This window comes from Lonchura striata, chromosome 2 (genome assembly GCF_050655825.1).
Source record: "Lonchura striata isolate lonStrDom1 chromosome 2, ASM5065582v1, whole genome shotgun sequence".
In the NCBI taxonomy this organism is placed as follows: Eukaryota; Metazoa; Chordata; class Aves; order Passeriformes; family Estrildidae; genus Lonchura; species Lonchura striata.
This window is the reverse complement of record NC_140704.1, coordinates 105,205,938-105,231,872: the sequence shown is the minus strand read 5'-3', so window position 1 is coordinate 105,231,872 and position 25,935 is coordinate 105,205,938. Positions and strand designations below refer to the sequence as shown.

At 37.4% G+C, this 25,935-nt stretch overlaps 1 protein-coding gene across 13 annotated transcripts in view; it reads right to left on the bottom strand.

The window, feature by feature from the left end:
• PIEZO2 (piezo type mechanosensitive ion channel component 2) overlaps positions 1-25,935 on the bottom strand; it is a 284,271-nt gene that overhangs the window by 210,712 nt on the left and 47,624 nt on the right. For all 13 annotated transcript variants that reach the window (XM_077784376.2, XM_085571904.1, XM_085571903.1 and 10 more), the window contains exon 2: positions 23,917-24,012. In XM_077784376.2, coding sequence (XP_077640502.2) covers positions 23,917-24,012 — 96 coding nt within the window. The remainder of the gene's footprint in view (positions 1-23,916; positions 24,013-25,935) is intronic.

Below are 25,935 nucleotides of genomic sequence, written 5' to 3'. Positions count from 1 at the left end.
AACTGATTCTGAAATAACATTGTGAGATGTGCAGTAGCTGAAGCACACTGTCTCTGACCTATCCACCACTCAGCTTTTCTACCCCTTTGATCTCCAGCTCCAGACCACTGCTTCCAAGCAAAGACTGCTGTGAAAACAACTGCACTCCTTCAGTAAGGAACAGACATGTCAGGTCTATACCTCTCTACATGGCAGTGAAGTTTTCCTTTTAAAATTAGTTTAAACGTTTATTGGTCTAAGCTGCCAGTTTAATTAAACATTTTTTGTTACAACTCCAAGAGTTGAAATTCTGGGGCTTCAGAATGCCTATGCCAAAATCCAATCTGCCAAAGCACATTTTTTGTTCGTTGCCAGCTGAGTATATAGAAATTGGCTCTGAAAAATAGGCCAAGGCCTGTAACACTGCACCGATGCATACGAAATGCCTGAAGGTGCCAGCAATATGTACTGCACACAGCTTGACTTTACAAAGTGCATATGTCCAAATCACCAGGTCAAGACTTGGAGTAAACTCCTCAAAATTAAAGCCAGAAAGCAATTCCTTTCTGTTGTGGTTACTGTATCTGTTTCTATCCCAGTAACATTAGGGTGTACTGAGCATTCCCACAATGGGGATCCAGGTTGGTGCTGTTTGCATGTGTAACAAACAAGGCATTCCTGCCAGTCCCTGCACAGAATTAAATCAGGCACATTTCTTCAGTCTGCTCTTCATGAGACATTGCCCCATGCATCTCAGAGCTTTCAGACCAGCTGTCCCACAGGAATAGAAAGGAATCACAGGCACAGACACCTCATTGCTAAAGGGTTAGAGTATCACAAAAACAAAAAAAAAAAAAAAAAAAAACCCAAAACAAAAAAAAAAAAAAAACAAAAAAAAAAAAAAAAGAAAAAAGAAAAAAAGGTTAGGGGGAGAAAAGGCAAAAAAAAGCAAAGCAAGCAGAGAAGATCTCTCTCCATGCCATGGTTCACAAGTGATGAATGCAGGTGTACAGAAGCAATGCAACCTATTAAAATGCCCAATTAAGGAAAAAAAAAAACAAAACAGTGAAGCTTATTGTGTTTTCTACCTAGAATCACAGAGCCATGGAATTCTGTGGAATATGCAAAATCTGAAGAAAATTAGTGGGACAAAAATGAGATGGCTTTACATATTTCTCAGAATTCATCATCCCAGAGTATAATGGTTAAAAAAAAAAAAAAAAGAGAAAATACTATCATATAGGTAGAAGCTTTTAAACAATGGTCACCCCTTACCCCATCTGCTCCACACCACCAAGAAGATTTGGATATGATCCAAATACCAGGGTGGAGTGCAGTCCACCAAGAGCATCAGGCACCACAGTCTCAGTAATAATTTTTAATATCAACTCTTTTCTTCAAACAAGGCTTGTGGGATTAATTACACAAAAGAAGAACAAAGACAACTCAATTTAAGGATTATAAATCGCTGTTTCCAGTGCTAACAAAACACACATGCTTAACAATGGAAGGTAAATTAACCTGAATTATTTGATTATGATCATTTCACTCACCAGACTGAGCATTCCCTGGAGGTGTATATGCACTGTTCTCACTGTCCAGCCTTAACCTGCCACTCACCTGCTGGCCCAGAGGAGCCAGACTCAAGCAGCAGGAGATCAGCTACAACTCACTATCTAAGGGTCACATTTTCAACTCCATTTTGACATTCCCTATCACGTGAGGATCCTGTGTGGAGGACAGAGTATATTTTTTTCCATGGAAAACTGTTCTGTAGAGACATATTAAGCCTCCTAGCAGCCCTTCACCCTCTCATGCTCCAGTAGCTGTACCTAAAGTACAAGGAAGGTGCCATCCATGTTGCATTCCATGGGTTTCCTTTGGAAAAAAAAAAAACAGAGCATGTGAAGATGAGAGAGGAGGAAGGAGCTGCAATGGGCTCTAATAGATTTCCCAGGCTGTATGACTGGGAGTGAGGTTGAAAGACTACATCATTAAACCCATTACCCACAGCACAGACACCACCAGTGTCCAGCTTGATGTAGGACAGACTTCAGTTCTCCTAGATATTGATCTTCAGCAAGCACACATGCTTACGCTGCTTTTCTCATAAATTACACCAGCTTTGGTTTCACCTGTGAGACAAAGTAAGCTTTCTTCCATCAAGCATGTGGACAGGAACTAAAAATATATAGAAGAAATATATACCACAGTCAACACATAATACCAACATTGATCCATCTGTGCAGAGCTCTGCTAGAGTAAAACTGCTGCCTAAAATATTTCTGCCTATGCCTGTTCTCTAACAAAAACTTTAATACAGATGATGCCTTGAGATTAAAACCTTTCATGGTGTCTGCTTTCTTCAGGACACATTTCACTGGAAAGCCAAAGTCCTATGGTTTCACCCTGAATGTCAAATCCTCAGTTTTGGGCCAAAACATAAAAGCCTTACCAAAAAATCTAGTAACAAAAACCTGACAAGTGTTCTATGGATTGCTTTTTTACCACAAAATTACAACTTTCTTACAAAGATTATTCTGATCAGGGTAATATTAGGAACACTCCATAAAAGAGATGTCTGCATGCACATAATTACTAATTAAACAGGCAATCAGTAGATTTTTTCACCTGAAGCAATCAATAGGCTTGTTCACCACTTTTTGTCAGTTCTATGAAACTTTTTGTGCCCTGTAAATGGTCTCCTAAGAGCAGTTCTCTGCATATCACGTTCAGCACATGTGGAACCATTTGATGGACATCAGGCCTAACAAATTTTGAAATCCGTGACTAGAGAATCATACAGATGCTCTACTTCACTTTTTTTTCATCAAACACAAGTTATACTGCTATATAAAAAAGGGAAGTGTTTGTGCACCAGGCTCTCCTTTTTTACTGCAGAGCCCCTAATCCAAAAGCACTTTTCTGAGCTCCCACACCTGGCATATTGTCTGAGAAAAACCATGTGTCACAGATTAAAACACTGAACCATCAAACTGCCCCATTTAACAGGCAAATTTTCCTACAGAGAATATATATTTATAAAAGAATCTAGACCTACATAAAAGAGATCCATGTTAATTAATAGCCCTTGACAAAGAATCATTTTTCACATTCAGATTTGCCAAATGGCAGTTACCTGCACATGCAGCCTCAGCCTATGGAAATTAAAATACTAAAATCACTCTCCTATAGTGCCAGTCTGCACCTCTTCAGTGAACAATTTTTTTCCCCAGTGTTTGTTATTTTTTCTGAGGAGAACTAGAGTAAATAACAAAATAATTTTAGAGACACTGCCTGTTTACACCCAGTTGACTTTGTGCTCACCTGCTCTGATCCTTCTTTGGCTCCCTGACGTCAGGACCACGTTCACACCCAGATGAAACCCAGACAGCGGTTAGTGGTGTGAGACCAGTCTCCAAACTTAGGCACCAAAATTAGCAGGTTTGAACAGGGCTGTATGAAATTAAGTTTCCCAATACCATTTATCAAGTAGATAAGAATTACAAGCTCACAGATACAGAAGCTGGACACATTGCACAAATTATCTCTCCTGTGAGCACAGTATAGACCAAGACCAAAGGAAACTTCTAGTCCTATACTCAAAAATTTATTCCTTACCATCAACACACCCAAAACAAAATTATCATAGTTTCAGGATATTTAGGGTAACAGAAAGAATTTTGGTAGACAAGGATAAATTTGGCTTATGTCAAGCATTTAAGCAAGTGTTAGACAGATGTAATATACATACTATGACATTTACTAAAAACTTCCATTTAAATATTTGTATTTGATTTAACTATAAAGAAATTCACCACTGGAATGATTGCAGACCAGCCAATCGACTCAAATCATCAGTGAGGCAGGAACTGACTTGAAAAATAAGTTATCTCAGTAACAGTCAAAACCCTAAAAACACATAATTACTCAGTTAGGAAGACGGAATGGATTCAGTGGTCTCTCACAAAATTGTGCAGCATCCTTCCTGTCCTCAAGATCTAATAGCTACATTTAATAGCATTTCTCAGTCGGTTTTGGACTACTACTCAGTCTAAAGGTTATTAAATTCCTAATGACATACTTAGAACTACCCAAGTATTTTATTTAAGAGAGATCAATAAATAGGTATATTCAGTATATTCAAATCAAGAAACTGAATGAGAATGTGAACAATCCACTGAGCAAAAGTTAACAGCAAAATAGTTTTGAACACCCTGACTGAAAACCACAGCTTTCCAGACAACAGCAACTATGGTAAAGGCAGAGACAGAGCCTGAACATTGCATTAGGGAGTCTACCCAAGTTCCTTCCGCAATACGTCAGCAGCACCTCCCTCTGCAGTGCCGCTAGCAGCACTTCTAGTGCACAACCAAAGGTGAATTTCTGATGTATGAACAGAGATAACAGCCTAACCTTGCCTCTGCATTATCTGAAGCTACAAAAACAAAACATGAGGGGGTACGGAGAGTAAGGGAGAAAGCAGAGATTAAATTGCTCAAACACCAAACTCTCTGCCATAGCTCTGTGTGAACATGTGCACATGAAACAGCTCTAACCAAGAGATCTGACTTTGGGGTATTTAAGGAATACTTGAAATCATGAACTGGCAGGCAAATCCCATGGTTCCCAAGACTTGGATGCCTTTTTCAAAATCACCTGCTTCACTAAACTGGGGACTTTAAATAATAGTAATTTTATTTTGGAGTAAGCAGAATTTTAAGGTCCTTACTTCTGGTTTTATGCCTGCTACTGTCTCATGGACAAAAAATGTGGCATTCATGTTAGCTGCAAAGGATAAGCCTGCCCCTTTCCTCAGAAACTGCAAGTTTCTATGCCTTTCTACAAGTCTGAAGAGAAATTATAGCAGCTTCTGTTTTCTTGATCTAGACCCAAACCCAAGAGTATACATAATTTCTTGTGAAATAAAATGACAAAGATATATCATTAGCATTGAAGCCTTCCACAAACAAACGAAGTGAAGAACCCAGGAGATAGTACTACAGGGTATAGGGCCAGAGCCTCCACAAATATAAATCAAAAAACTGCTTGGACTATAGTCTGTACAAAAAATTTCCCCATTTTGTTATCTTAAAGTGCATTTTTTTTTCAGGCATTTCTAATTCAACTTGATATTTATCATGTGCCGGATTCTGCACTAACTGGATGTCATGCGAATGCTTTCTGTGAACTCAAAAACCCATGTCGAGCATCTGAGTGTTTCCTAGGAATCTTTTCAACCTCCTTCTGATTGCTCTTTAAGGTCGGGAAGAATGGCTAATAAAACTGATTTATACATGATAAGAAAATAATTTAAAATACCTGAGGCTCTGGAATAGAGTTTTAAAATGCCAGGACTATTTTTTCTATGGAAACCAACTAATGAGTCTTCTAATGCAGTCAGTCTTCCCTACTTTCATTTTTTAGGACTAGGAGAGTGACTAAATTCAAGGTGACGCCAGCAAGCTAGCCCTCATCCCCATCTTACTGCAATCCATCATCGTGAAAGACTACATGAAACTAGAGATAGTTTTGAAATATAAGATGGGGGAGACAATTGGAATATAGTAAAGAATTCTTATAAAGCTGATGTTTCCTGACCAGTCAGCTACAAATACAAGAGTCTGGATGAAATCCCAGGGTTATGCTTACATTAGTGAACAGTGGCAGGTATATATCACTATGTTTATTTGTGGGGCAAATTGTTACTATGCTGAAGTTTTTGACAACAAGGCTGCACTTGCTTGTTATGAGTAGTTCACAACAAAAATCTGACTCATAGAGGTCAGCTCCAGTGTTTATATTACTTTATTTGCATCAACCCAAATGTCAAAATAAGTATAATTTACTGAAACCAGGCTCCGTCACAAATTATACACCACAAAAGACACAGCACTAAATACACATAACTATAGCCTGAGGAAATTTTTTATAATAAAAAAAAAAAAAAGAAAAAAAAAAAAAGAGGTATTCACATAAAAACCTCTTCAAACCAGATATTTTGCTTGTGGTAATTAATAAACCAGAAAAGGAAGAAAACTTTGTGACCTTGCTGCCTTTCACCACAGACCACCAAGTGTCTCTGGAAGGTTTCTGTAACCTGATGATCTGCCCCAAAGCACACAAGAGGCCACTGAGCTGGGTGAGATGAGTTACCATTACCTCTAATTATTACTGCAGTGGTAATTACTGCAGCCCAGAGGCATCAAAGGCTAAGGCAAAACTGCAGAAGCTGTGCCCATGTGAGGTTGGCTTCTAGCAGGGAGCAACAAGGAATTCAAAATGTCCTAAAACTATTTCCTTACCAGCTCACTGCCCTTCTTCCCCTGCACCCCTGCAGGCTCTATCCCTCCCCAGTGTGGAGTATGCACACCTCCTTGGACCCTTCCTGCATGGAGGCAGGAACACAGAGTGACAGATATGGCCTGTCCTACCCTGCTGAGAAGCTCTTCATAACCCAGAGCGCTCTGCCCAATGCCACCAGCCTAACCCGTGCCACAAGAAATACTTCTGTAATGAATGGGGCTGTGAAGGAGGTTCTCAGGGAATTTGTTGTTTTATGCAGCACTTCCTTTACGTTTGCCTTGCAAACAGAGGCAAATTGTTTCTTTTCTACTAAGTAGAGAAGCTGCTAATATTAAAAACAAATCTGAATCTCCTACTGAGACTTGGTTTTATTTTCTTTTCTCTTTTTTTTAACAGGAGCATCTTGTGAACCAAGACAAACATGTGAGGCTTGGTTTGTGACCAGCAAAAACACATATTCTAAACATCAGTGGACTGCAAGCAACCCTAACTTTTGCTACTGGTCCCAAAGTATTTACACAGAACTTCAGCTTGATTCTATTATATTTTTTACCTATTATAAGAAACTAAAACCAATCAACACAAACCTCCCAATTCAATGACCCTCTGTAAAACATACAAAGGCACACAACCCAAGGAGCAAAACAACCTCTGCGAGAGAAATTCAAAGCACGTTCTATAGTCCCTTCTCTCACGTGTGGCTCCACATTTGTCATTTTAAGTGGAAGAACTTTCCAGAGTGGAATGACTACGGAACAATCCATGTATCCTAAAGAATCTGGAAATAAAAGGAATATGGATTTTTCCGGGGGATTAGTCTATTAGGAAAAACCCTCACACAAACACCTAAGTGAAATTCTCCTGGTAGAACTTTAAACCTATGCAATCACCCTTTTACACAAAGATTGATACTTTGTTCAGCAAAGCATCTGTGCACAATGAAACACTGCCTTAGTAGCTTCACCTCAGAAGGGCCATCTGAAACCAGCCTTCTTGATTCCCTAAATTAGCTCATCTGCAGCCCTGTGGCACAGTCAGGATAAGGATAACTTTTGTTTTAGAGTAGGCAGCATTCTCCAAGCATGTAGCAATGTTCTTCCTCACATGGATCTTATTTGTTGTGCAGTTATTCAGGTTTTCATTACTGGTTTACTAACCAGTTTCTTCCAGTAAGTTCTTCAAATTTTATTGCACAGATACCACATGTAAGAATATGCTTATAGTTCTCTATATTTATGCAAGGAATATGGAATTGGAAGTTACAGGAAAGCATCTGTACCTATCTATATGATCATCACTTCTGGTTATATTATGGCATTATGGATGTCCCACAACCATACAGGTGTGCCAATAAAGATGTCTTGTGACTTTCCTCCAGGGCATTTGATGCAAACAACCTAAAAGCCCAAATGCATACCATCCATAAACATCCAGTTGGAAGCATTAAAGCAACATAAAACACCCTTTCTAAGTGATGAATTTAAAACACCCCTTTAAGTGATGAATTTGATGTTCTCAACCATATCTCATTACTAAACTGACTGTAGCAGAAGGTATATTGGCCTATGAGACCACACAGCACCTTACACATTTTTGTAATAACTCTGTTATGAATAATAATGAACTATAATTGCTTAGTGTTTTTTCCAATTTAAAATATATATGACCAACCTAAATAAAAACATAGGACTAAGTGCAAGTAGAGTGGTAGTGATGGTTGCACTACACTCTCTGGAACAGTCTGATATATCCAGCAGCTGGACAAGAGCACGTGGAGCAGCCACAGCAAACCAAAATACTATTAAGGCCTGCTTCAGAAGAGAAGCTGGAGATCATATCATAATGAGACCATTTCTACAAGTACAAAGTAATTTAGTTTAGTGAGTACGCACGGGATTCACAGCTAAAACAATTGATGGAGACATTCTCTGCTCTCCCAAGCCCTGCAGTGTGAGGTTTGTCCTTGGTTCCTGTGCAATGTGAATGGCAAATGGCAACCCCTCTCTGCCTTGGAGTGTCTGTATTGCAGAAAATATTGTAGCTAAAATTTATATTATTTATATCAATACCCTCTGTATTGCAGAGAATTGTATGGCTGGGAAAAGCTGCAAAGACAGTCACATAATTTTCTCATGGCCAGTGTGAAAAATAACATTCAGCACATCTATTTCAAATGAAAGCAGTTTAAAAGAAGGTTTAACTCTGTGTAATAAACTTACATAATGGGAGGCATTAGGTGACATATGATCAGCTTTATGCTTACATAACTCATTGCCATCACAGCCCCTTGTCTTTCTGAACTGGAATTGCTCTAGTAACAATAATGGACCAAGTCTCCTAGGACCCTGGCTTTTATAGCACTGTCTGTAAACTGAGGGTTCTGCAATTTTATCATAAAAATATTGATCTATACATTAATAATTTATGGATAAATTGTATTGTTATGTTTACATATAGTAGGATTTTAAAATTACTATATTTAAAACTAAATCCTCAAACACAGAAGTTCTTTGCTTTTTTTTTTCCTAGAGGGAATTTTTAAAAATGTTCCCCTAGAAAGGTGCTGTGCTCAGGAATATGCTACAAGCAATTATTTAAGTACAGCACTCACTTTGGGGGGGGGGGGGGGAGGCACATGAAAAGAAGCCTTCAATTGCCCACCCCCTTCACCTGAAAATTTTTGTTTGCTATTTCTTCAGTTTTGAAGTTGTTTCTCGCTGCAAACTCTCTAGCCCTCTTTCTCTGTTGAAAGATACACACTTAACAAGCAAGGTCACCCCACTAGAGTTCTAATACCTGAATACCATCTGCAGTATCAGGCCAGTCAATACTCAAACCTATTGGACCACAGTATCATTAACCTAAAAGTCAAAGACTCATGCAGGACAAGAGTCCTCCTTCCCCAGCTTGGAGTTCTCCTTGCTGTGTACCAGAACCTGATCCCAAAGGATCCATGCAGTGTGTCTCCTGTCATTTATCCTCACGGAGAGAACGAAAAAGGAACGGAACTGAAGGAGCACACAACAGTGCCACCTTGCAGAAGTAATTCCTCTATCATGCTCCTGATCCTGGCAAAAGGCAGCTGCTGAAGGACAAAGCTGCATCAACACCAAAACTCAATAGCAAATTATTTCTTTTTAAAAAGTCTTCTTTTCAAAAGTTTGTTTTCTCCACTAACCCCAATGCTTCAATGCTTTAGGGCCAGTGAAATGATGCCAAGAGGGACAGTATGCCCCATTCAAACAAAGCTGTTTTAGTGGCAGCGCTATCCAACATAAACTTTGTGACTTTGTACAACATTCTTCTACAAAATAAACTTAAGCCATTTGCCAGCAATAACCTATATATTGATGTGGTATTAAGAGAAACTTGGAGGCTTCAGCTGGGAGACAAACTGTCAACCAACCACTAATTAGTTTTTATGACGTGACTCATAGTTCAGTAATTTCCCAGAATTGAATCAAGGGGCACCCAGAAAGATCAATTAAAGAACAGGCTCAGAATTTGTTAGAGCCCTGTGTGAGACAGGGGAAGGCAATGACCTCAGCAGCTTTGCCACAGAATTTTATGAATTAACAAAGAAAGGATTTAAAAGGTAAGTTTAACTAATCTTGTGTTTCCTTGCAGACCCATTCATTGTTTTACAAAGGAGTTTTTTAAATGAAGTAAAAATTGAAGGATTGTGTGTTGTAGCTACTGTTTATTTTACAGCTTCATTTACGTGAGACCATTCTGTGTGCGACTTGAATTACTCCACTATTGTTTGCTGCATCTTCTTTTATATCTCCCTCAATAAAAAGGGAAAAAATCAGAGTAGGCATAAATTTATTTAGATTCTTCTTTCAAGAATCATATTACAATATCAGAATGAATGGTAGAGAATTCCTCTTCAAAAGCACTCCCCCTAAAAAAGCCCAAACCACTCATTAAAATTCTCTAACAACATTTATTAAAAATAAAAAATACATTTTTGGCCAAAAATTTCTATGATTTCCTTTGTCCTTTTACTCATTTTCAAGCTTTTTTATTCCCCTAGTTTAAGACAATAAAACCTATGTGATTCCCACTTCTTGCTTTCCACAATCAATCTTTTTTCATAAACTGAATGAAAATAGCAATAAAATGCTAAAAACGTTTTTCTCAGTTCTTAAATAGTTTTGCTTATCAAACTTACTGAATCTGATTTTTTTTTACTTGTTAATTTTGTTCTTCTGTTCAAATGTATAGAATATATACCAGACAAGTACTGAACAGCTGCGATGAAAATGTCCTTCCCTGTCTTTCTGGGTTTTTATCTGCAAAAAGCTCTTCTTTACTGAGAGATTTTAGAAGAGGAGATTTAACTTATTTTCCTGGCCAAGATATGAAGCAAGATTACACTGAAACAGTCTGAAAAAGTGAGGATTTCTGAAGCTCTACTAAGCCCTGTTATTTAAATAATATTTGAAATAATCATAAGAAAACCACTAAATGAGGCATGCTGGTTTTCCTTAGAATGACAAACAGCACCAAACTGAGTTGTGCATGTTACATATGAAAACAAGATAATAAAATAAGCTTTGTGGGTTAGAACATTCAAAGGTGATATTTTGCACCTAAATGAGTTTTTTTACTTATTCAAAGAAAAATAATTCTATTTAGAAGACACTGTCTTTGTACTGACTGTGGTGATGATGACAACGATGATGGTGATGAACACTTGATGAGGAACAATGGAAAGCTAGGGCATTGGGAGATTGGGTTGGGAAGAGCTACGTCTATGAAGTTGCTGCTACTATTTCACAAGATTCACAAGCCTGTTACATGACAGTATCACACAACTCAAGAAAACCTTGAGCAGCTCAAGAGTATCAAACTCCCTTGGATGAAGGCAATGATTATGGGGATGCTTGGAGGGCACCAAGTACTGTGGCAGCTCCGTTTTGCAAGAATAATCAAAAATTTTGGGAGAGGGGTTTGGAGAAGACTAGGGATAACAAAAAGGCACCATTAGCCAAGAGCACTTGGGATACAGGAGAACTAGATTTAGGTCTCTGCTCCGAATTAGAACAGGATGTTAACAAATCTGCTGGTGGGGAGGAGGATGCGTTTTAAAGTTCTCTGCTTCATCCGGAGGCAGAACAGAAACATTTGAGTAATGAGAAACTGCACACCTAGCTCTGCATCTGCACCAACAGCTTCATTTTCAAGAGTTCACAGCTCCCTCTAAATCACATTAAGACCAGGGTTTAAATGCTAATTAGGGAGCATGTGCATATTAATTTTCTGCTTCCTTCTCTCCAAGAGTAATGGGAATGCTTTTAAATGCCTTTTGTTTGGTTTCTTATGGGCTTACTCGGTTTCTTAATATATTACAGGGCACTTCCTGCACTGCTTACAGAAGCAAATTTCCCACTGCTAGTGGGAGTTTTCCCTAAATAAGGTCAGCAGATTTGGTCCCAGGGGAGTGAACTGATCTTCAGGCTTAGCTACCCTGAAAATCTAGCAGAAAGCAAACCAGATATCATTCGTCTTTAGAATTTGCTACTATATCATATCCTTCTCCAAGGATCATCATCCAAGACAAACAACTACAAAACATTTTGCTGCAATAATCCTTTCAATTAAGGCTCCCATTACAGTGAAACAGCTGCTCACTAGAATACATCTTTGTAATGGAACTATTTATTTCCCAGAAAACATTTCTTTAGTTAAGACAGATGCAATAAACCAGATCCACGGAAGTTGCAGAAATCAAAGCAGTGAGCAAAATATGACCAGCTAAATATCATTGAACTGAAAAAGGGGTGTTTTCTATGCAGGCACATTTTATTCTTTGGTGTTGACAAAAAGCCCACTCAATTTAAAGTATTTGTGGCATCTCACTCTCAACATAATGTCAGTGAGCTGCAATTGAAATAGCAGGACAAGCCCTCACACACACAAATCATTAGAAAGAAAAAAGAAAACATTCCAAAAACTTTTGTCCTCTGTCATATCAGTGATGTTTGTGGGGGCCTTTAAAAGCCCTTGAAATGTCCACATCCTAAATATTTGATGGACAACTTCTTGCTTACTGTCAGTTAGGTGCTGCTCTTGGCATGGAAAGATAAATGAATCAGCATCTTCTTCCTGCCTCCTTCTTCACATACAGTCTCCCCCCTCCCATCCCTGAGCAGCCTGCTGTGCACTATTTATTTTATTAAAAACTCCAACTCACATTATTGTCATTCAAATATAAACAGTAGTGACAAAAGTAATTATCATGAAAAATTTAATCCAAGCTTTGCGAGAGCTTGTAAATGAGCAGTTTTCTTGCTGACAATTCAGCCCCTGTGACTGCAACTCCAGACAGCTTGCTTATGTTTCAAACAATGAAGATATCAGGAGGAGGGGACATTCTTCCACCAGTTGCCAATGATTTGAAAACTCTCCTTGTCAGTTGTGCCTCTGTTGGTGACCAGTGCTGCAAAAACCAGGGAAATTAAGAGAAGCGCCTTCCAGTCAGATGATGGATAGATGTGCCCTACAGGCACCAGAAGCAAGATTATTTAAGATCCAGGAAGATTCTAAATGTTTGTTCAAACTTAAATGATTCCATGATAACAGAAGCTCCATATTCCTGTTTTCAGGAATGGGTTTCAAATCCAGCATTTGTTCTTCATCCATAAAGGCATGACAAGTCCTTGAGCTGAGTGGAGCACCACATCTACAAAAACTACACAGACATTTGTCTAGATGTGCTTGAAGATGCCAGGGCCTGTACCACTGCAGCACAAAATTATTTCTCAGAACAATCAGAAATAGAACTGATAAACAATCAAGGCTTTGCTACATAGTTCTCCTTTAAGTCTTGAACCCTTTGAAAAAAAAAAACAGTTCATAAACAGTGTCTATGTGTCATAATCTCCTTTCTTGTTTAGCCACCTAGTAAGGGTAGTTCTGTGTTTGTGAAAGGAACAAAGCAGTTGGAGCACAGATCAGTCTACTAGGTGACAACAAAAATGACCTGTCAAATCATACAACTAACAGTGGAAAGGAAGGTAAATGATTTCAAGAGAAGGAATGAAAAATACGAGGATGCAGTATTTTTATAGTGGAGATTGTCTCTGAGGCTGACTATGACATGAAAGTACAGTGCTGATCTGCAAAGAATTAGCACCAATCTAGATTTGTGCTTTAGGCTTCCCAAATTCCTGGGGATGTAGACTCTGGATTCAAATCCCTTATAGACACAGGAGCATCCACAGGAAGTCAGGCTTAGCTAAGACATCTGATAAAAGAGGCCTAATATCTACCAATTACTGGGCTCTAAAAGCAGTATTCTTTTCTGTCATAATAAGCTCCTGTCAAAAGTACATACTTTTCCATGTGTGAGGATGAAATTCACAGTAAAAGAAAATAAAATCCAAACTTAGCACTTAACTTGAGGAGCAAATCTCTTGCTGACAAGAATCTATTTGAAATAAGGTCAAATGAGAGGGGAAAACACAGAAGAAAAATAAATTACATATGAATTTTAAAGAAATAGTGTCTTCCTCAGTGGAGAAATTCTGGTACTTCCTGAGAGTAATTCATAGCAAAAAGCTAGTGCCAAGACACTGCAATGAGAAGTCAAGCTAATGCCATCACCTGCCTTGCTGTCTAATACAGTCCAAGGCTCACTTCTTAATGCTTCTTCAGACATCAGCTGCTGTAGTAGATTCAGGATGTGACTCACTGTAGTGCGACTGCCTTCAAACAAGGCAATAGAATTGGAGTGAATGGGAACAGCTGCGCTACTTTTGAAAAACTACACTGACTTTATTGGAATTCTCTCACCTACAGGTCAGCCATAATAATAGAAAAAAAAACTTACCTAATAGCATACTGGATTTTTGTACCCTTCCTGTAAGAAAGCATGATAAAATTTGGTTGTTTGACATACAGGAGTATAAGAGATGAGAATAGGGAGGTCCAAAATGTGTTTAATATTCTTCTTACTCTTTCATTTTCCAAAAATATCATAATCCTCTAAGACAGTATATAGTTCTTCTGATTGTTGAACACTTGAAAACAGTTCTGATGACCCCAGTAATGCTCCAAATCTTCCAACACTGTCCATCTCTGTTACCAAACCAACACAGAGTTTCAAGTCAGCAACTGCTAATTCAGCCTAATATAAAATAAACCAAATAACCCTCCCCAAGCTACTCTAAACATGGGCAGAAAACCTCAACAAACCATCTGACTCTTACCATTTATATAGAGGTTTTCTGGAGTCATTGGGCAAGTGGTTTCAGTTTAGAGACATCAGCTGGGTTATTCTACTTCCCATCATCACAGGATATATTCTGGTTCATAAAAGGATTACATCCCACTTTGAAGTTAAACAGGTCTTTAGGCTCACTCTGTTCATTAGAAGCCTGAAACCTAGAAAACTCTGGTCCACCATGAATACACAGTTTCTAGATGGTGTGCCAGCAACCCCATTTAACCCAAAAAGTCCTCCTTCCCCTCAAACCCAAAATGATGATTTCCCTTTGCAGGCTGCAAAAGTAGGAAATCTGTTTTAAGATATATGAGATGCATTGTTTGTTTCTTATTTTTGTACATTAGCATCAGCCTCTTGGCACTCAATCTGAATTGACCTTACCAAAGTATTATCTAGGTTGCATAGCACAACTCCGTTTTAGAACAGACATTTTCGTTTAGCCTCTTTTTTCCAGTAGCCTCAAGATATTTATTTTTTCTTCTCTTAGGAATATACTCCAAAATTTGAAAAAATACAAGTTCACAGGAGTTTGTATCACAGGAGTTGACATGCAAGAGCATTTCCCCCTATTTTCTGTATTTGAGCCAGTATTTTCATTCTTCAATTTAGGGTGTCACACTCAGGTTTAGGAGGGAGATTATGCAGTTTTTAAAACTTTAACATTTAAACTCCTTGGGTTTTACTTTTTCCTCACATACAATAGGTTTTCTTTATCCAACCTCTTTCCCAGGTGGTACTTTGCCTTTGTCTCTGTGTTTAATAGCATTGCCCTGATTCCAAACTGAAGGACACAATCCTGTCTAAAATCTTGGGTATACCCATGATATTTAATTCCTACTTCATCCTTACTTTTAATTATTTTATATTCATATAGATAAACATATGTTCATTTCTTGTTTCAGTTTCCTTGGAAGAGTTTAACTCGACTTCTGGCAAATTCTATTTCTTCTGACCACTTCTGACCTCTAAGATTATTTCCCTTTTACTTATTGCTTTCAAAATGTTTATTCTTAATGTTGTTAGTCAGTAAGTAAGGACTTCACCTCTAAAAGCCACTCATGCTTGAGATGGGAGTTCTAGAAAGATTGTTGCATTTTTTACTAAAAAATGTCACCACATCCAAATGCTTGAGCTCTTCAGTCACTATCTAGTTTCCCTAAACTTATGTTGCACTTCAGGTTAAGAAAACCTTAAAGATTATTTTCTGTTAATTTTGGATCATAAGAATAGTGATGACTAACTCTCTCTGACGTCCGTAGTCCCTCCAACCCCAATTTTAAAATAACACTGACTCTTCACAAGTCAGTAATTGTTTAAGAATTGTTTGCCCTAGGGAAATATTTGGCTGTATGGCTATTAGGATCATTCATCCTCTAATTTATAGTAGACCATAACAATTGCATGTTGATTTTCTCCTCTAGTATTATCTGAATCTGGCCAAGATCTTATCTACCTCCAACCTTCTTCCTGAAATGTAATTTTGACTTTTAAATTACTCTAGTGTAGAAGCACATTCAAAAATACCCTTGCAATCTCTCTCCAATCTACTTGCTCATTGATAGAGCTAAAAACCTACAGCACTGTAAGCATTTTCAATTCCCTTTTAACTCTGTATCACACAGCTTTCAACAGAGATCAATCGAGAGGTCTCAGAATCATCACCATAGAACTTTGCTGCCTCAAGGGCTGGTCCATTCCTACTTTGGGGAAAACAGGGTGGGAGAAGGTTCCTGCCTTGGATGGAAGGTCACGCTTCCTGCTGTGTGTAATGCACATAAAATTACCAAATTATGCCAATAAACCAAAAAAGGCTCATTGAAACAAAAAAAAAATAGAAGCGTAACACTTCTCTAATCATTTCCATACAAAAAACACTAAAAATAACAAAGAACAAAAGCAATTTAAAATGGAGAAATTAATGCTTCAGGACAGCACCCTCTTTCCATCGTAATTTGTGGCCTGACTAATCAGAACTTGGATTACTGGACTATATGTTGACTTTCAATCATATTATACATTCTAAGATGCTGCTATTTTCATACAATTTTGTACAACACATTTTCATAAGTTCATTATTTAACTCAATTTAAAAACATGACATAAAGTCATTTGAGTTTAAAATCCTTTCGCAATCACAGTAAGCCTACATCAAATCTCCAATATGAGAATGTGAACGCATTCAGGAAAGTGCTTTTGTCAGTGCTCAACTTCACGGCTAGGTTCTAAACCGCATTTTCTGTGCTTGTCTCGTTCAAACTCATGGCAGAAATTTCTACTTACATTTTAGTGGCATTAGATAGGAGGACTGCTAGCTCACAGCAAACTCCCTTAATCTACCATGCTGTTTCTCCATTACATTCCCATTTCTGCACTCTTTCAGCTTCCAAATACAATAACAAAAGTTTTATTTTCTGGAAAGGAAGAAAATTGACTAATTTTCAATTATTTTAAAAAAGAAGAACAGAAAGGACAGCTAGAAAAGTAACCTTCAGAAACTCAATAAAGTAAAATTGTTATTATTAGGTGTTGCATGTAGCTTAATGAATCGGGGGTGGGGGGTGGGGAAGCAAGAACATGTTCAAACTAATTGCCATGAACAAAAATCCTTTATTTGCACCTTTAAATTACTTCTCTATATAAATTTGAATTTATTTATACTTTAGGGTAAAAAGGAAGCTTGGTTTTGGCTCTAGCTCTTTAGTCATGGCTAGAATTAAATTAAACAAAGTTAATTAAACTATGGTATGTTTAGTCTGAAGCTGACCATCACCAGGGCAGGGGATAAGCTCCGGATAGACTTAAAACATTAAAATAACTAAAGAGATCACTTTCAGATCAACTGAAATTGACTTTCTGCTTTCCCTAAAACAAATGCTATTTAATACATCAGCAGAAATATTGCTTTAAAATAAATAAAATAATACAAAATCTAATGCAGCTATAAAAGTGTTCATGTCAACAATGAAAACAGTTTGTGATAATGTCAGCCTTCTTTAAACTATCTTTTTCTTCTATAACTTAGGATTTCCACCTCTATCCAAAAAATACCACACTAGTCTAATTCCAAACACCTTATTTCAAAAGCCTGTGAATAATTTTTGCCCTTTTTACCAAGACTCATTTCCCCTCTCTACATTTGAATCTTTGCAAAAACTCATTTCATCAATAACCACACAAAAGAAAGTCCGAACCAAATAGTGAGTTGCAAGTTAAAAATTTTTCTAGTTATTTTCTCCTCCTAACTTCTGTATTCTTGTCCTGGCTCTGATGGTTCTGCTTTGCTTGCAAGTCTTCAATCAACATGCTGCTGAGCTTCTGCCATACCTGGATCCAAAAACATTGCCAGCGCTCATATAAAACATGACAATGAAAATGGGTGACACGTTGTCCTGGGAATTCGTGTTTAACAGTCTAGTGTGTGAAAGCCAAAAAGTGAAACAGCTCAGGCACTGGAATGCCCATTCTTAGAGTGGTGTTCCCATTTGGGAACAGCATTACGGGGTGGTGAGAAAGCCATGAGTATTTGTTATCACACACAACTTAAGACAGATACAAGATTCTTGTACCCAACACTGTCAGTCCAACGCTTCTTATGAGTTAATTCTTACTTAGTTGAATGGGGCTCTAATTCATCTCCTAAGAAAATGTTTTGGTCATAAATAGTGAGAAAGCAGACAGTACCAATAACAGAAATGTTCATGGGTTCTTAAGATGCAAGAGAATTTGTGAAAGTGGTTAATGTAAATATATGGCTCCATTTTCATTCTCACGTTGCTAAAATTCCCAAGAACAGGTACTTCTTATTGGATTTGGCCCACTGATTATAAACAACACGCTACACTTTCACTCCCAAGAGAATACCTTGTAATGTTGGGAGTGGATAAACCTAGATGAGATGCAGTGTTTTAAGTAAAAGGATGTTTATGTAGCAGCCTGGCATGTCTCCATAAGAAAACATGTGCCCAGTCCAGTAGAAATCCCACTTGTTATTGCTCAACAGCACTTTCTAACTTATAAAATTATCTTCACACTGATGCGTTGGGCTAGTACAAAGAAACTCAGTGGTTTCAAAGCCATTCCAAAGAGTTCTCCCACCCCATTTAATCAGCATTTCTATTACTGCCTGAAGTACTTTCTATTGATCACCTAGGGATAACAGGTAATAAATCATTTTCCAAGAAAGGAACAAATCATCTTTGTGGTCATGCAGGTAAAAAATGGGTGAAACTCTTCTCCTAATCACATAAACCTAAATCTAAATTGACCATAGACTATCATAAGTCTACCAAAGAATAGGTCAAAACTCAAGTTTTACTCCCCAAAACCATGAAGACTTTTTATTGAAATACATGTTTTAAACATGGTTTTAAACACAGTTTTAAACATATCCATTCTCTTTGCAACCAATTAATACATTTTAATTTATAATGAGATCAGCATATTACTGTGTCTATGGTGTGTCAATGGCCAATGTCCATTCTGGCAGACATGACTGAAAACTCTTTTGAAGAAGGAAAATGTAGTGTATAGCTCATCAACACTATCAGAAAAAAGTAACAGGTACAGGTTCTGCCTCTTGCAGGGGTGAATAGGGTTTCAATCACACACCTCAGAATCACAAAATGCATCTCTATTTTGCTGCACTTTCTGATGGTGCAGTGAGGTGGGCAGCTATCATCTATGTAAATAGTCTACAATGCCCCCAAAATAATATACTAATAGTGGGTGATATAAGCATTCTGAGAAAGAGAGTCACAAACTCCAACCGCTTGAGCTGAAAACATCTCCTTGGACAGACGCAGCAATAGACTTGCAAGCTTAAGATACATTCAATTGAATTTCTGTACAAAGCAAGCAACAAAAACCATGCAAACGAGTCTTCCCAAAATTAAAATCTGTATTTCCAACCTAGAATCTCTTTCTGTATATAATTTAAGAAAAACAGAATGTTTAAAACCCCCAAATTAGCTCTATTATTTGTGTTTTCCATCAAGTCCTGTTAATAATATTGTTGTTATGAAAATTATTAGAGCTGGCTTAAATAGAAAAGATCAAAAAGTTTAAGAATCTTTTTCAGGTCTGCTGAGAGGGAGGAATTCTGTTAAACTCTCAAAACTGGTGATTTGGTTTCTTTGGTTTGAGTTTTTCAAGTTATTTTTAGGTGCTTTCTGCATACACACCTTGGGCAGCAGTTTGTTCTGCAGCTCAGGAAATTTTGAAAAGCTAAAGCTGTAGCTCTGTCAGGGCAGGTGATTTAGTAATATAGAAAGTACCCTTTTCTTGTCTACTAAAACCCAATCAACTGTGATTTTTTCAGTGCAAGAGTTTATAATTAAGGGTTAAACATCTTTTTTCTCTTTCATGAGTATCACATAAAAATTTTCACTTAAGCTCCTTCTTTTGTCCAGAAGTATTAATACCTTGCAGCACAGATTAGGTCTAAACTTATGATACTAATTTAAGATATTTGGACTCACTGGAGGCTTAAATGGTCAATTCTGAGGACTATCATTAGGACCTATCTTCTGTTCAGTAAATATATAGGTTTACCCAATTCCTGCCTTGAACATCTAAATCACACAACTCAGGGTGCTTAAAGTTAGTGCAAAACTCAAAAAAACAAGTGCAGATGAGTGTAGAAAGACTGTTAGTAAAACAGATACATTGTAGAATTGATGAGTGCACACAGGGGCATTCATGCTCACATAAAACTCAAAATCATGTTTGTATAAAGTTTTAAAATTTTTTCTCATATTCACTTGGATCAATTTTCTCCTGAAAACCCTTCAGCTATATTTGGCGATCCAAATTTGTTACTGTAACACTTCTGTATCTTACAATTCTGACAAATTCTTGCAAATCACAAACCCTTTAATATCTGCAAAAAATTCCATTGTTCCATTTTTTTACTATTGTTTCAGCCACACTCCGAATAATGCTGAATTAACAAATTTTATTATAGTTCATAATTTTATCAATCTATGCATTTTTAAAACATCGTTTTTATTATCTAAGTGCTGTGACAAGTTTATTTTTTCCAACAGAGATACAAGTTTTGTCATCCTGAGCAGTGAATAAATTCAGAAGCAAACCCATTCTTTTTGCCACTAACATAAGCAGACTGAGCAAAACTTAGTCGATGTGTGAAATTAACCAATTCCCTCATTTTTTTAAATTTACATCATGACTGGCCACAGAGTCTTATAAGTCAAAAAATATTAAATTAAATAAGGTTAAAAAAAAACCTATCTAAATGTAAACTCACCTCTCTTATTGGGAAAAAAAAGAGACATATAAAACAGGTATTTAGTCCAGCTAAATGAGCCATTTGCCCAAGACTGGACCAATCTATGTTGTCATGTTTTATTATTTCTATAAAAACTTCATGCACAAGCTTTTATTAAGGATGAAGACATAACTGCAGCAGACATTAGACACAAAGGGGAAAAAAAAAATTCACTAATATAAGCAATCTCACAATCAAAGAAGTTAGAAACTAGGCTGTTGCACAACTTACTGTGCATTTGTCGGCACCAGAGAAACAGGTAACAAATCAGTTACTGATTTTAGAGATAATTCATATTGAAAAATTACTGCTGAAATCACATGACTTCACTACACATTCAAAGAGTAAATGCCTCAAAAACTCACATTAGCATCCCTTAAAAAGCTGGTCAAGTTTTAAGTTATTTCTGTAGACAAGATGATGTTACTTGCAATGAATGTGTCTTACACAGTTGTCTCTGCCTACGTTCCATAGGTTAGTTTTAAAATGCTGACAGGTGAAATACCAACCTTTTTTGAAATATAGGAGACAAATCCTTCAGTTAGAATTGAAACTAATATACAGAACATAGGAAGAGACACAGATAGTGAATTTTATCTTCATGTTTAAGGATTAATATTCCTTTATCTTAGTAATTAACCTTTTTTAATAAGATTAAATATTTAAAGGGGCAAGAAGGAGAAAAATTACTCATTAATCTTTAAACACCATCTGAAATATTTGAGCAAGTATAATAGTTTTTCTCTAGTGTTTCTAACCTTTTAAGTTTCTGTCAAAATTTAAATTCTAGACTGACATCATCCATTTCAGAATAATTTCTATGTCCTGTAAAACCCTTAAGGTTGGTGGAGAGAAGCTTCAAAAGTTTACTAACTGTAAAGTGGAAGGTGACAAACTGGGAAAACAGATGAAAGTGCAAGAAACAGTAAAGTCAGTCAGAGATTTTGTCTGAAGGGATTTTGTCTGAAGATTGTGTCAGGAGAGGAAGAGGAAAGAAAAAATTAATGGAAAGCTAGAAAGTTTAAAATAATAATAAAAAACTAATCAAAACAAACAGAATTTTAGGAAAAAAAACTGTCTGAGTGACAGAAGTCTTAGGGGGAAAATACAAGCAAAGTACATAAACATAGATTTGGTTTGGTTTTGGGGATTTTTATAGTAAAGTTTAATTTATTTATTTTTTGACTTTGATTTACTGGTGGTTTAGCTGGTTTTAGCTGAAATATTTGCATATTTCCTCTTTCTTTTTCATCTTCTGGTGACAAAAAAAAATCTCCAAAACAACCCTCAACAGTTTCTGGAAAGATAGACCTACACACACACACACACTTTAGAAATGTGACAGGGGCAGTGGTCAAAGTGGGTACACTCAAAAATACTAAATTTATATAACAAATTAATTCAGACAAACACATGACATGACACTCAGGTGAAATGCAATGCAATGTGATACACAATACAGAGAAACTATCCAAAGTCCTAGGAAAGCATTTTCCTCTGAGAAGAGATTGCTGCCATCAGTGATGCAAACTAGATTACTCTATTAAGTCACACAAGAATTAGTCCTAATCAAATAGACTTTTTTTTATACTCTAAAAGAAGAGAATTTGTATGTCTCTCCACTTTCACTCTTGGCTCTGTTTATCCTGTCAAATGCTTCTCCTGGCACACACAAAAGGGGCAACAAAAGCAAAACACACAAAACCAATAGGGTAATTGCATATTATCTGCAATAAAATATTGGAGCAGCTGCAACTAAATTCCCAATGAGCGTTTCCCTCCCAGTTCATACCTTCAACACCTTTAAGAGAAACTCTAACTCACAGCTGGACATTTGCTGATGCTCCATGCTTACATTGTCCTTGTAATATTCCCGTGTAAAAATGACTGACAGCCTCACCAGGAGTGGGATTTCCCACTTTTAATGTCTTGCTTAATTCATTTTCCAGGCCTGTTTTTCCTGGTTTCACCGGCTACTGACACAAACAACATAAACTGAGCCCACCAATTGGTATAGATCTCCACCACAAGACAGGAACATCTGACCTACAAAGACAGGCTGGAAGAGCTGGGATTGTTCAGACTGGAGAAGAGAAGGCTCCAGGGAAAACGCATTGCAGCTTTACAGTACTCAAAAGAAGGCTTATAAAAAGGAGGGAGAGGGACTTTTTATGCAGGTCGATAGTGACAGGACAACAGGCAATGGTTTTACACTGAAAAAGGGCATGTTCAGATGAGATTCTTTACTCAGAAGGTGGTGAAACACTGAAATAGGGTGTCCAGAGAAGCTGTGAATATCCCATTCCTGGAAGTGCTCAAGGCCAGGTTGGATGGGGCCCTGAGCAACCTTATCTAGTGAGTGACATCCCTGCCCATGGAACCAGATGATCTTTAAGGTCCCTTCCAGCCCTAAGAATTCTATGATTTTATACCAATCAAAGCTTTGTAATTTAAAATACATAAACCCTTTGTAGGCCTATAAACAACCCCTTTCTTCTCCCATTAGAGCAGAACGTAAATACCCCTTTCAGAAGTATTACATTCTTGCTGTAGACAAGGCAAGGCAGAATGGCACACCTCTGTGCATGAACACATAAACACTTGAATGCCTGATGCAGTTATTTTTCATCTCTAACAGCAAGCCCTTTGAGTTATTTTTGCTAAGGCAGTAGTATAATGCCAGGATGACAGCTGTTTAAAAAAGTACCTAAAATACAACTGAATGAAAAATCTGGTATCAAATTTAATTCTCATCATTAACTACCAATTCAGACCTAGAGCACAATCTATGATAGGATGGCTTTGGGAGGGTTCTGAAAACTCATTTTTCGCCCAGACCACATTAGTATTCCAGAGGAAATAATGCCATAAAAAGCCCAGTAGTGCTGTCAGACAGCCTTGATGCAATTTGGGGCAAGCATGGTAGGAAGTCCTTGGGCACCAAAGCCAGCATATTGTGAAATGACAGCGTCAGGGAATTTACAGTATGTATTAAAAGTCAGATTACTTAATGAGGGGGAAACACTCAGGACTTCACCTTCTACTACACCAAAGCTTTTGCATGCACTCTGTGCACTACAGACTCTGAAGAATGAAGCAATGAAATTCTTACCTTGCATGGTTGCTTTTGTGGGTTCTGAAAACAGAGGAATGAGCAGGAGGTAGATGAGGTAGACAAAGGAGAGCCCATTGTAACGGAAAGCACAGGCTGCAATGAAAGAAAAGAAAAGCAACATATTGTTTAATTTTTGTCAAAGATATTCAAGTTTAAAATAAATCTTAGAGTCAAAGGTTAGGTCAGGTTGGAAGGGACCAAAGTGTGTCATCTGGCCCAACCTCCCTGCTCAAGCAGGGTCATCACAGAGCACATTGTACAAGATTGTATCAAGAGGGTTCTTGAGTATCCCCAGTGAGGGAGACTTATATCAACAAAGTCTTCTCTGCTATATCCAAAACAACCTGGTTTTGGAATACAGATACATCTTTAGCCCTGTCAGAAACATGTATTCCTAAAGAAAAGAAGTTTCTCCAGACACAACTTCCTGAAATATCATGGAAACAATAGTGGGAATGAGCTAACAAGTTATGCATTAATTGGGCCTCATCCTCATCAAATCTGTCCACTTTAATTATAAAACAAAACTGCAAAGTCTCTATATTAGCAAATCCATGTAATAGCTACAACTTTTGTTTCCCAAACCAGTCAATGTTTTGAATAACTGATTTGATTTCCTAATAACCTTGATAGAAAACTCTGGGTATATACTCCACATCTGCAGGTTGGCCAAGAAGCATGGGTGCCAAGAAATGCATGGGTGCCTAGCAAGCAGGAAGAGTAAGAAGCACCTATTTTCTGTTTCTGAACTGATATGATTCCATCATCAGCCTTAAAAATTTCTGTCAAGGACTAAAAAATCCACCAAAGCTTGATAGAGGGTTTTTCTGAGTGAAATCCAGAATCCTTAAGAGCAGCTCCTCATTTTCCTGTAAGAATTGCTCTTGCTTGTCACTTACTAAACTTTCCTTATAGCTACAGCCTTTAAAGGCCAGCTGAAGACTTTCACCTACATTTGTAACTATAAAAAGCCTGTAGGATAGAGTAAATAGGACCTATTCCAGGGGGAATTCTGCAAGCAATTATCAGAGCTCTAAAGTCAATGTACTTAAAAAGAGGGAGGCAGCTCTGCTATTACACACCTACTCTCAGGGTCCTCTACAGAGGAGCACAGGATGTACAATGGCAATTAGTGGCCTTCTTGGAAACAATGGCAAAGAGGACACTCCTGATATCAGGACAAATCCATAAATCAACCTTTTGGTTTTTTGGGTTTTTTTCAAATTTAATCTTGGGGTGGGAACAAGTTCTATGGCATTCATAGGAAGAGGTATGACACTGGTTTAAGCCTGTTCTACAGCCTGAAGGCTTTTCCATTTCAATGGGAAGGACCAAGTTCTCAGTCATTCTGGTAGCAGAATAACATTAGCAAGTAGTACTTTTATCCAGTTATTTTTGGGATTGTGTCAGCCAGATTTTATTTGTGTTAAACTGCTTACTTATTTTCAGTGCAATATTATGCTCATTTTCTTCTTTCTTGAGGACTGAGCTTGCTGCACTTCTCATAGAGCACCGAGCACTCATTTTCCCAGTACATAGACAGAAAACAGCAACTGTGTGCTTTAAATGTCTTCCTTCATTAGCTGGAAGTCACTGAATGTCATGCTAAGAAGTCTGTGTCAAATATTTAGAACCTCAATTTATATCAAAGCCTCCTCCAGCAAACTTGGCTAGACACTGCCTGGAAAACCTGTAAGAGCTCAGTATTTTGAATTAAATCCCCCAAAACCTAGCTGCAACATTTTTACTATTCCCTACTGCAAATATTCCAATATTTCTATTTTGTGTTTATATCCACTCATCTGGTATATGTGTCTGGAGAGATGAGTGCCTTATCAAACTAAGGTGCAAGAGTAAAGACTGAATATAATTTTACTAAGATAAAAGATTAGGAAACAGCAGCTGCACTGCTTTCACATATTTACACTGCACTACAGTATTATTTTGCCAAACATACATATTCCTTAGTTCTGACACTCAAAACTATACAGAAAAAGTTTGAGCATAAAAACAACC